A 12,485-nucleotide genomic window follows, 5' to 3' on the forward strand; every position below is an offset into this window, starting at 1 on the left:
TAAGCAGTACCTCTCCGCGCCAGTAGGTGGAATCCTGCGGCTCTGCGTCAGTCACTGGCGTCTTAGGCGCCTAGATGACGTCACGGAGAGTACTTAGGCGCCACCCCCGCGCTCTGACGTCAGTTCTGTACACAACTATTCCGCGCCGAAACGCAGAGCCATGCAAGAGACTGATAATCGGTGCATAAAACTAGGGCCTTAAGAAGGGGAGGACCTTAACCCTAGTAACCAGTTCGCAGAACGGGGAGGATGGGCGGGGCGGTAAGGAATCTATCACTAAGTAATGTCTCTTACAGATATATCGTTACACAAGTAAGTAACTTGTGCATCGGAAAAAGACACGTTAGTGATAGATTCCTTACCTTAGACTAGATACCCCAGCAATACCAACCCCGGTGGTGGGTCTGCGAACAGGATTACACCAGAAAGTCATGGAGCACAGAACGGCCAAAGAAGCAGTCTCTCCGGACCGGACTGGCAAGGTAGTAGTGCTTTGTAAACGTGTGCAGCGAGGCCCACATAGCTTCCTGACAAATATCCTGCAGGCTGGCACCGCGTCCCAAAGAAGTAGTGGCTGCTGTTGACCTGGTCGAATGGGCACACAGCCCCACAGGAGGCTCCTTCTTGGCCAAGGAGTAACATGCTTTGATGCACAGAACGACCCACCGGGAGATGGTCCGTTTGTGCACCACCCGACCTTTTTTGGCGCCCATGTATCCAACAAAGAGCTGGTCATCCACCCAGAACTGCTGTGCACACTGCAGATAGAATGAGAGTGCACGTTTTGGGTCCAGACGGTGGAGCCTCTCCTCTTACCTTGAAGGATGCGGAGGCGGAAAGAAGGTGGGCAAAGTGATGGTCTGCCCGATGTGGAAGGGCGTGACAACCTTTGACAAGAAAGAAGGACGTGACAGATTATCTGCAGCACCCACTTGTCCGAAGTAATCGCGCGCCAGTGGTGGAGGTGGTGACGTACCCTGCCACCCACTGACGAGGGGTGCTCCCTGAATGATTAGGAAGGCTTAGAGGTGGAAGTAGTGGGGGTGGAGGTGGACTGACCCGCTCGCCGGTTACCAGACCCACCCCTGCGGAAGCCACGGCCGCAGCCACGCTGGGGCTGGTTCTGCACAGGCTTAGTGGAGGAGCGTGCTTGGGTGCTGTTGTGAGAAGTTGGCCTGGTATTATGATGTCCACTATTCTAGTGGGCACCTTGCACCAGTCCAAACGACCCTTATTGATGGTAGGTTATAAGGTCAACCTTATAGAAAGCTATCCTAGTGGTAGCTGTGGAGAGCAGCCTTCAGGCTAAGACTTAGAGGCGAGTTAAGCTAGTTGTTTTACCAATTATAATCTCTTGAATGATCAAATGAAAGCACACCACATAAGGTATATATCAAATATATATGTATTTATTCTAAACACAACATCTCTGGACTCTATGAGGTCAGAGGTAAAAGTACAATACAGGGAACTTAATTAGCATACGATAAGTTGCACAGTATACGTTATGCCCTAGGGGCCTCACAAACCATATACTAAAATAGTGGTATAAGAACCACGTGAGCGTTAGAAAGCAGGCCTAGGGCCTGTAGAACCGCTGGGGCTACCTATAACCACCTACGGTTAGAATGCAGGAGGCCCACGGGGGACACTTGCCGCGAATCACCATTGACTTTCTATGGAGAACGAACAAGTTACAATTTTAAAGATTAAGGGCACTTCTAGGTGAACTACGATGGAACCCTTTTAGACTAGGACACTTCAAGAGTCAAGACCCACTGAAGCACTGGAGTACTCGTGTTACCTTACCCATGGAAGCCGGGTGCATAGGTGTCTTTTGGTGTCGGGCTTCGTCGTTGATTCCAATGGAGAGCTGCGAAGAAATGCTGCAGGCGACCAGAGGAAAAGTGTCCGGGTGGATCGGAGATGTGAAGAACCTGAAAGCAGAGGAGACAGAGTCTGGGTCACTACCCAGTGACCAGGATGGCGAGGAGAAGATGTCAGCCGATGTCGGGTGCTTTCATGTGAAAGAGGTGAAGCTTGACTCTTCAACCACAAGGACCAGGAGGCATCGACGACGACCACAGCTGGATTCGAGCTGTACCACGAAGGATGTAGTTGACTGCGGTGTCGGAATCCGGATTGGACCCAACAAGCCTTGGCAACAGCAACCCCCGCAAGATTGACAAGATTGGCTTCGGTGTAGACCAGCAAGGTCTGAGGGGCTCCTTCTTTGGAGAGGAGTGGGAGGACATCTGGAGCAACCAGGAAAGCTCACTAAATTAAAGATGCCACTTAGTGGGGGCTCGCTAGCCAACAGACTAGGAACCGCAAAGGGGCCTCGAGCGGAAATGCACAAAGCGGGCCCACGGGACACTCGTGGAGTGTAGGCCTCTGAGCTTCGGTGCAGAAGGTGCTCGGGGCAGGGGCTTCAAATATCACAATGCACAACTTCAGGATACCTCAGGAAGTAGGTGCAGTTGCAAAGATGCGTTTCGGTCCCACGTCTCTCGTGTCTGCTACAGGTCTCAGCTTTGCTGGGAGCGCAGGTCAGCGTCAGATGTCTGGAAATCCGTGTCCTGTGTCGTAGATTCTTACGATCCGGCGAGAGCCTCGAAAATGCAGACCGGCAAAGATGCAGTTGGTGCCTGTTTGAACAGGGTGGTCACTCCTTGACCACAAGGGAGTATGAATGTCGAAGGTCCAAGATATATGTTGCAGAGTTTCGTCCAGGGTAATCTAAAGTCCTAGGGACTGGGGTTCTATACTTATAATAAGTTTAGGGGTTGGACTAACTCGAAGGTCCCTCCTATGGGTGGACCTGGGGAGGGGGTGGTTACACCCCTTCCCCTTTGTCCAGTTACTCGCCAGAGCTGGGGCTGAGTGCCCCAACAACCGGTTTAAACTGGGAAATGCATGGAGCACCTTGTGTGCCCCAGGCAGAGCCTGAAAAGCATTCACTGAATGCAACCCACCCTGCCCCGATACACTAAAGCCTGTCTGGGGATGTGCTAGCATCTCCCTGGACAGGAAACATTGTCCAGGCCTCCCCTGCCGGAGTTTCGTCCAGCAGCAGGAGGGCAGACTCTCACACAAAACCAAGCACTCTGCCTTCAGGATTGTCAAGGACTGCCATAGGAGTGACTTATAGGTTAGTATGTGACTATATATAAGGTAGATATAGGTATACTATATCTAAGTAAGGGGTGCTTACACCACCCTACCCAGGCTGTAAGTATAGACCTGTGGTGTCAGTTTGGAAGGCTAACCAGGGGTGGCACAATACATGCTGCAGCCCCTCGTAGGCCTCTGGGGTACCTATGCCCTGGGTACCTAAGGTACCATATACAGGGACTCATAAGGGTGACCCAGTAGCCAATCTGGTATGTACCTAAAGTACATGGAATCACTTTTATAGAGAAAGCAGATCGACTGGGGCCCTAAATAGCAGGATCCCAGTCCAAGTCGAAAACCAGCAAAACACCAGGCAAAAAGTGGGGGTAACCATATAGTCAGATTCCACCTTCCTACAGCTCTTACCCTGGCCACAAAAGGAACGAAACCCAGACGTGGCAGGGGTCTTCGTAGAAAGACCCAAAGACTAGGCCGTGGCGCGCAAGCCTTTAAAACGCTTCAGGGCCTTGTAGCCAAAGAGACGGGAGCCATCCAAGGGCATGTCAATGAGCGAGCACTGGACATCAGGTGAGAACCCAGTGGAACGCAACCAGGCGTGGCGCCGCAACGCCACCGTTGTGGAAATCGCCCTGCCCAACGAATCAGCGGTGTCCAAAACCACACCTGAAGCCAAACTTTGCTGCATCCTTACACTCCGCAATCGCTTGGGAAAGGACAGCTTGGACCTCCTCAGAGCACTGAGGCAGAACCTCTGCCACTGAATCCCATAGTGCGTGGGAGTGACGGCCCAATAAGCAGGTGGTATAAACTGATCTCAATCCCCAAACTGGCTGCGGAGAACAACCTCTTGTCATACTTGTCCAGCCTCTTATCCGGCGGAGTCGAGAGAAAGGCACTCTGCAATGTCGAGGCCTGAATGACCAGGCTCTCAGGCGTGGGGTGAGTGGTCAAGAAGGCGGGATCACCAGGCGATGACGGCGGGCGACGTTCTTTTCCACCGGTGCCCCCGAGGCCGGCCGCAACCAAGTGCCCAAGAGGACTTCGGTAAGCGCCACATTGAAAGGGAGCAGCGGCTCCGACGACGTAGACGCCATCTGGAGCACCTTAGTAAGGAGGTTGGTCTTAAGGCCACCGTAGGGAGGTCGAGATGGAGAGCCTCCGCGGCTCAACGCAGCACCATAGTATAGGAAGCGCCTTCCTCCATAGTAGGCGGAGGTGAGGCAAACCCCGGGTCAGAAGACACATCAAGTTCACCCGCATCTTGAATGTCATCTACCCAATTCTGCTTGGAGTCACACTGCTGTGCTCGGGGGTCTTCGGAGCCGTCCCAGTCCTCATCTGGCTCCAGGGCAGAAGTAGCCGGCCGCAGCGGCAGGGCTGGCGCCAGAGAGGGCGCCAGCCGAAGCCGCGACGGAGCCGCATCCCAACGTGGAACCCAAAATGGTCCGGGAACTGGGGCAGGGGCGGGAGCAAAGTGCGGCGCCGGAGCCAGCGATACTGGAACTTGTGGCGCCGTGGCCAGAGCCGAGGGCCCTGGATCCAGTGGCTCCGGGGCTGGCGCCAGAGGCGGTGCCGCCGGGCCAACAGGATCTGGACACGGGAGGTAGGGAAACTCTTGCACCTGTTCGGGTGTCACTAACGGACCCGGGTATAGCGGGTAGGCCGCGGGACTCCCAGGCTCTGGAGGAATCACAGGGGCGGAGCCCCGGTCCCCCACGTCCACTTCCGGGGAGATGTCGGAGAGCAAACGCGCTTCTTCGACTTTTTATGGCGCCGCTTACCGTGAAAACTTCAAGTCCAGCCTTGGTCCCGCGAATGGCCCCTAGAACCGGAGCGGAGGTGAGAGGAGTGCGGACCTACAGCAACTTCCGGCGCCGCTCCCGTAATGCCTTCCGGGCCATGGCACGGAAGTCCAGACAGGCCCGGGAGTCATGGTCGGTCTCCAGGCAGTAGAGGCAGACATCATGGGGGTCCGCCACCGATATAGTACAGTGGCACGACCCACAAGACTCAAAGCCGGGCATCCCTACGTGCACCAGAGACAAGAAAAGGAGACAAAAAGTCCCAAAAAAGGGTCAAAAAATGACAGAGGTACGTGCTCAAACCAGATCTGCGCTTACGGCGCGGAAAAAGAAAGAACGGACGTTAGCGCGCAGGGGTGGTGCCCAAGTACTCTCTGTGACGTCATCTCGGGGCCTACGACGCCAGTGACGGATGCGGAGCCACAGGATGCCACCTACTGGCGCGCAGAGGTACTGCTAAGCGGAAAAACTTTCTGGATCCAGCCGGACGCCTGGGGATATTCTAAGGTAAGGAATCTATCACTAACGTGTCTCTTTCAGATACAAACATCCAAGGATGGGTTTCGGGGTTTCACCCCTTATCAGCCAGGATAGCTTGATGCCAGTGGCACAGTGGGCCCGGGACCCACGTCTGGGCACACCCGGCGCTCTTAGGGCGAGGAAGCAAAAGACACACAACTGATGGACCGAATGCAGAACAAATCAAAACAATTCACCCCCAGTCAAGATATCTGGGCTACATCCATCATTCTGGCTAATGAGGGCGGTTAGCCCAAAACCGGTCCCAGGATGCTTGTTTCCAGTCCAGGAAAGACATGGCTTGGCAGTTCGGTCTGGACTGTCCCCATGAGGCACAGGGTCAACACAGATTTCCATATATCTGTGTCTGAACTGGGGTGGCGAAGTGAGCTAAAGAACGATGATGGATTCAACCTAGATCTGTGACTGGGGGTGAGTGTCTGAAAAGTATCAGCGCTCTGTCAATCATCTCCTTGTGTTTGCCTTGGTCACTGTCTGGCCTACATGGTACATCTGTAACTCTACTGTCCAAAAACCTTGTTTTTTTTCTTTTTTCGACTTTTCTTCAGCGTTTTGCATTCCCCCCGACGTCTGTTGATAATCTGTCTGCAAGTCCCTACGGCTTCAAAGATTTAGCCCAGTGTTGGGGGAAAATATTTTCCCCTCTGGCTCCAGATCACCTGGCTCTGCTTCTAGACGCTACTGCAGAACAAAATGTGAAGATGGAGACTGTTGAAGAGTTTCCACAGCATTCATATGACCTCATTCAAGGAGGAACAAGGGACCAAATGGTAAATGACTCGATAATGCCCACAGGAAAAAAAGCATAGAAAAGATTAGACTAATAATTTCGGACTCAAGCACTAGAGGGCATAATAATGCAAAGCATGTGGATTAGGAAAAGATTCTGACTGAAAAAAATATTCTATGTGGCTTTTGCAAATGAAATCACATTACTCTAGCGGCTAGAACAATAACCTTCAAGGATTAAAGGAGGCAGCTGAACATACTAACTGTTGTCTATGGGCTCATAGTTGTGTAAAGATTGGGACTAAAGCATGCAACAGGTGAAACAAAATATAAATTGCCAAATAAAATTGTTGGGTCCCATAGTTCTTTCTAGATAACCTTGGAATGCTATTGGGATTTTCCTGCCAATCGAAATGTTTTGTAGCAAGAAAGTGCACTATTGCTTTTACAGGAGGGCTGAAAACTAGGCAATTATTCATAGCCTTCAGCTACATTAATATTTGCTTAAGTGAAAGTAATGAATGAACACATACATACAACAAAAGCTCAAACAACAAACATTCAAATAATATCCACTATTTTGCTCGGTAGATGTGCAGGTCGTCAACTTTATACCACATTCAAACATCAACTAAACTCTAAAGAATGTGAAGTCTTTAATTCTTCGCAACTCATTCTTACCTGGTTTATGTTTGGAACATTCACTCCAGGAAGATTCGTACCCACAATTTCACTGCATTTCAGATACAGGTATTGTAAATACCGGAGAAACAGCTGAGAAGTAAAATGAAAGCACATGAATAAAATCAAAATAAATTATCAAAAAAAGCAAACATTTGTGGAAACCACTTCAATTTATGACAAGCATTTACAATGCAATAGGTCTCGCAGCATTAAAGTTTGAGTTATTGGCATTGTGTATGACAATGCCAATAGTTATAACTTTCGTAAATGTGACACCTATTGCATTTAGACTGCAATATGTGTTGAGAGTGAGTGAGTGAGTCAGTCAGTGAGTGAGAATGAGTGGTGAGTGAGAATGAGTGGACGAGTGAGAGAGTCAGTTAGTGAGTGAGAGAGAGTGGGTGAGTTGGTCAGTGAGTCTGGACAGTGAGTAAGTGAGTTAGTGAGTGGGAGAGTCAGTCAGTGAGAGTCTGGTAGTGACAGTGAGTGAGAGAGTGGGAGAGTCTGTCAGTGATAGTGAGAGAATCAGTGCGAGTGAGAGTCAGTGTGAGAGTCAGTGTGAGTGAGAGTCAGTGTGAGTGAGTCAGTGTGAGTGAGAGAGTTAGTGTAAGTGAGTCAGTGAGAGTGAGAGTTAGTGTAAGTAAGAGTGTCAGTGAGTGAGTGAGAGTTTGTGAGAGTGTGATAGTTAGTCACTACCTAATTGAAGTTCTGGGATGGAAGTGTCCTGCCCTGGCCTGTTTTTTCACAGTTGGATTCCACATGCAGATAGTCATACAAGAAAGAGAACACAAGGAACATAAAATTCAAAGTTGCATTAATCTTACCTATCGAACGTCGGGTGTCTGAAAACCTGAAGAATGCATCTGTGCCCTAAAATAAACTGGCCGCCGAAAACATACCCACACTCGCCACCTACCTCCCAGCCTTCCTTGTAAAGCAACATAGGATATATTATGTATTTGTAAAACCCAAGCTTCTGTAGGAATAGAGGAACACTTGGTGTACTAGATAAAAAGTACTTACTAAGCCGCAGATCAAAGTAGCGCATTGTTATTAGTGCACTCCACGTGACGTTCCTGGGAACAGATCTATCATTTATAATGTAAGTCCGCTGCGTTCTTGGTCATTTTATTAATCAAAATGTACATCTGTATGGCTACAAATAATATGGTCACTATTCTATACACACCCCCGCAGTCACTGCATTACTTTAAACTTATTATGTGACATCCCTCGGGTGAGATTGTGTGTGAAGTAGACACACGGCAATGCACCATTGTTGAAGACACAAGTACACTGCCGGTCGCTTTAAAGCTATGTCGGCACCACGCACGTCGGTACACGGAAACGACAGGACACGTAAACAACAAAAACAGAAGACGGAAAGAATCCACAGACGGTATACACGGAGGACAGAGAAATCAGCAGCAGCATCCTAAATGCCCCCGGAAGTCTGCCGCGGCCGCCCCGGAAGTCAGGCACGGTCGCCTGTGACGGGGTCGGGGCCACGTCCACACCGGAAGAGGAGGCAGGCGGAGTCGATGCGTCTCGCGGCCCGGGGCTCCTGTGAGCGGTGTAGAGCCCCGGGGCAGCGCCAGCAGGAGGTTGGGCGCCGCGTGCTCAGAGCAGAGTCCCCGACATTGGCCAGGTAAGTTCCAAAAGGCTGGGGGGGCTTGGTGCACTTGTGTGTGTGTGTGTATGCTCGTGTGTGTGTGTGTGTATGCAAGCGACGATGACGGCGGGGGAGGGGGGCCTCGGTGCACTTGTGTGTGCGCGCGTGTGTATGTGTCAGGGGGGGGTGTCTCTGTATGTATGTGCGTGCATGGGCGCTTGTGTGTGTGTATGCGCATGCGTGTGTGGTGCTTGAGCTTCCCAGGAGACAGCGCCTGGCCACAGCGCGCGTTCCAGTTTCAAATCGCCTCCAAGGCGATGCGCGCGGCCGGGTCTGTCTCCTGGGAAGCACAGTCGCTAACAATAGATCTCTAGCGAGACACAGCGCTGACGCGCTGTGTTTTCGCTACGAGACCTAAAAAAAGGGGAGCATTCATAAAATAATTCCCCCAAATGAGTAATTTGCGACCAATATTCTTTTCCCCAAAAGGTCTTTTGTGCTTGGGAAAATTCTAATGTTCACAGCAATGAATATGCTACTTACCAGTATGCATCTGTTCTTGGCATGTAGGGCTGCTGACATTCATATCTGTGCATAGATCACCGCCTAGTGTTGGGTCCGGATGATTGCACATTGTTGTCCTGGAAGAGTCTTCGAAGTATCACGAGATAGGTGGCTCCTCCCCTGGACTACAATGCGCATGGGCATCCTCTCCATCCTCAGATTGTTTTTTGCCATTGTGGCAGAGATGAAGTGTAATACAGTGAGTGATGTCCATGCTAAATAGTAATTCTGAATGCTACAGATGCTACAGGCGCCGGGGAGGAGGGCGGGCGATATGAATGTCAGCAGCCCTACATGCCAATAACAGATGCATACTGGTAAGTAGCATATTCAGTTCGAGGCATGTGGGCTGCTGAATTCATACCTGTGCATAGATTATATAGCAGTCCCTCTTGTCAGCCGCGGCCGCCCGTGCCAGCTGCAGCAGTCTGAAACAGTTTTGAGAACAGCCTGTCCTACAGCTGCCTGCTGTTTTGAATGTACATCTACGCAGTAGTGTTTTGTAAATGTATGTGTAGTGGACCATGTGGCTGCTTTACATATCTCTTCTAAAGGAATATTCCCCAGGAAAGCCATGGAGGCTCCTAACTTACGTGTGGAGTGTGCTCTTGGAGGAATGGTTAGTGTGCGTTTAGTCTTTGCGTAGCAAATCTGTATACACTTAACTATCCATCTGGCTATTCCTGCTTTGGAAATTGGGTTGTCTTTGTGCTGTGGAGAAAAGGCAACAAACAGTTTTTTTGTTTTCCTGAAATCCTGTGTTCTGTCTATATAGTACATTAGAGCTCTTTTGACATCTAATGTGTGTAGAGATCACTCTGCAACATTTTCTGGATTAAGAAAGAAAACAGGCAGTTCTATGGTTTGGTTCATGTGGAACTGCGAAATCACCTTAGGCATGAATGTAGGGTTGCTGCGTAGTACAACTCTATTTGCGTGGGCCTGTATGAATGGCTCTTGAATGGTTAGTGCCTGGAGTTCACTAACTCTTCTTAGTGAGGTAATGGCTACTAGGAAAGCAACTTTCCAGGTCAGAAATTGAATCTCATAAGAGTGTAGAGGTTCAAAAGGTGGTCCCATCAGTCTGGTGAGGACCACATTTAGGTTCCAGACTGGTGAAGGTGGGTGTCTGGGAGGGATTACTCGTTTGAGTCCCTCCAGAAAAGCTTTAATGGCAGGCACTCTGAATAGTGAGAGGTGCTGCCTGTTTTGAAGATAAGCTGCTATTGCGGATAAATGTATACGAATGGAGCTGTATGCCAGATTACATCTGTATAAGTGCAACAAATAACAGATAATGTTTTGAATAGATGCATCCAGTGGGTTAATGCCATTATTGTTACAATATATGACAAACCTCTTCCATTTAGCCACATAACATGCTCTGGTTGTGGGTCTTCTTGCCTCCTTGATGATGTTCATGCATTCTAGTGGCAAGTTGAGGTAGCCAAATTTTAAGACTTCAGGAGCCAGATCGCCAGGTTGAGCTGTTGCGGATCTGGGTGCTGAATTTCGCCATGGCTCTGCGTTAAAAGTCTGGGTGTTAGCCGCAGTCTTTGATGCGGTACCACGGAAAGTTCTACTAGCGTGGTGTACCATGGCTGGCGTGCCCACGTTGGAGCAACTAGGATGAGTGTCATCGAGTGTTGCTTCAGCTTGCGTGCCACCAGCGGTATTAGAGGTGCTGGGGGAAAAGCGTACGCAAATCTGCCTGACCAGTTCATCCATATCGCATTACCCTGTGACTGCGGATGTGGGAACCTGGCAGCGAAGCTTTGGCATTTTGCGTTTTCCCTTGTGGCAAATAGGTCCATCTCTGGATGACTCCACTGCTGGAAGTACGGTTGGAGTACTGATGGATGTAACTCCCACTCGTGCATCTGGTGGCTGTGTCTGCTGAGCAGATCCACCATCTGGTTGTCCTTGCCCGGGAGGTGTTCCGCCATGAGGAAGATGTTCCTCTGAATGGCCCACTTCCACATGCTCTGAGCCAGATGAGACAACTGTGGAGAGTGTGTTCCTCCCTGCTTCTGTATGTAGTACATGGCAGTCATGTTGTCCGTCCGGATCAACACGACTTTGTTGCACAGGTGTACTTTGAAAGCTTTCATTGCCATGAAGATTGCCATCAATTCCAGAAGGTTGATGTGCATCTTCTTTTGCTGTGCTGTCCATAGTCCCTGCACTGTGTAGTGGAGTACATGAGCTCCCCATCCCTGGAGAGACGCGTCCGTCGTCAGTATAATCTGTGGCACAGGCTCCTGGAACGGTCGGCCCTTGCAAAGGTTTGTGGGTTCCACCAATGCAGAGAGTTGTATGCCCGACCGCACAACAACACTAGGTCTTTCAATTGTCCGTGAGCCAGATTCCACTGACGTGCCAAGCACTCCTGAAACGGACGCATATGTAGTCTCGCGTGCGGGACTATGACGATTCAGGAGGCCATCATGCCTATCAACTGCATGAACACTTTTGCTGGAAGCGAGTGTTGAGGTCTGAATTTTTGTATGAGCAATTGCATGCTGTTTATTCTCGCCGAATTTGGCTGAGCTTTGGCTGCTAGAGTGTTTATTGTCGCTCCCAGGTACTGTCTCACGTGGGCGGGTTGAAGATGTGACTTTGGATAATTCAGCGAGAATCCCAGATTGTGAAGGAGATGAATGGTGTGGGACATGTATCTGGCACACTGCTGGGCCGTCTTTGCTTGAATAAGCCAGTCGTCCAGATAAGGGTAGACATGTATGTGCTGTCTCCTTAGGTGTGCTGCTACTGTCGCCAGGCACTTTGTGAACACCCTGGGTGCCGTTGTTACTCCGAAAGGGAGGACTTTGAACTGATAATGTTGATTTTGAATAGTGAACCTGAGATACTGTCTGTGTGATGGGTGCATGGGTATATGGAAATACGCATCTTTTAGATCCAGTGTTGCGAGGAAGTCTCCCTGACTGAGTAACGGCAGAACCTGTTGTAGGGTGAGCATATGAAAATGCTCTGACAGAATGTATCTGTTCAGAGGCCTGAGGTCTAGTATAGGTCTGAGAGACCCGTCCTTTTTGGGTATTAAGAAATACAGAGAGTACACCCCTGACCCTTGGTCTTCTACAGGCACAAGCTCTATGGCTCCTTTTTGCAGCATGCTGACGACCTCCTGCTGCAATAAGTGTAAGTGCTCTGCGGACATAGGACGATGTCTTGGTGGTATGTTGGGTGGAGTGGATGTTAATTCCAGACAATACCCGTACTGGACAATGTCTCTCACCCACCTGTCTGTGGTGATGGATTTCCAGACCGGCAGGAACTGTTGTAGTCTCCCCCCGACAGGTGTTATATGGTTGGGGGGACAGGGCGTCACTGTTTGTTATTGGCAGTGGATCTGGAACGGTTTCCTCTTCCTCTGCCCTGGATGTTGTTTCCACGAT

General features: G+C 50.2%; 1 protein-coding gene across 1 annotated transcript in view; it reads right to left on the reverse strand.

The window, feature by feature from the left end:
• Positions 1-12,485, reverse strand: part of NOL11 (nucleolar protein 11) — a 423,141-nt gene that overhangs the window by 77,160 nt on the left and 333,496 nt on the right. Inside the window, exon 16 of the mRNA XM_086930931.1 lies at positions 6,888-6,980. Coding sequence (XP_086787057.1) covers positions 6,888-6,980 — 93 coding nt within the window. The remainder of the gene's footprint in view (positions 1-6,887; positions 6,981-12,485) is intronic.

This window comes from Lissotriton vulgaris, chromosome 7, assembly GCF_964263255.1.
Source record: "Lissotriton vulgaris chromosome 7, aLisVul1.2, whole genome shotgun sequence".
NCBI lineage: Eukaryota > Metazoa > Chordata > Amphibia > Caudata > Salamandridae > Lissotriton > Lissotriton vulgaris.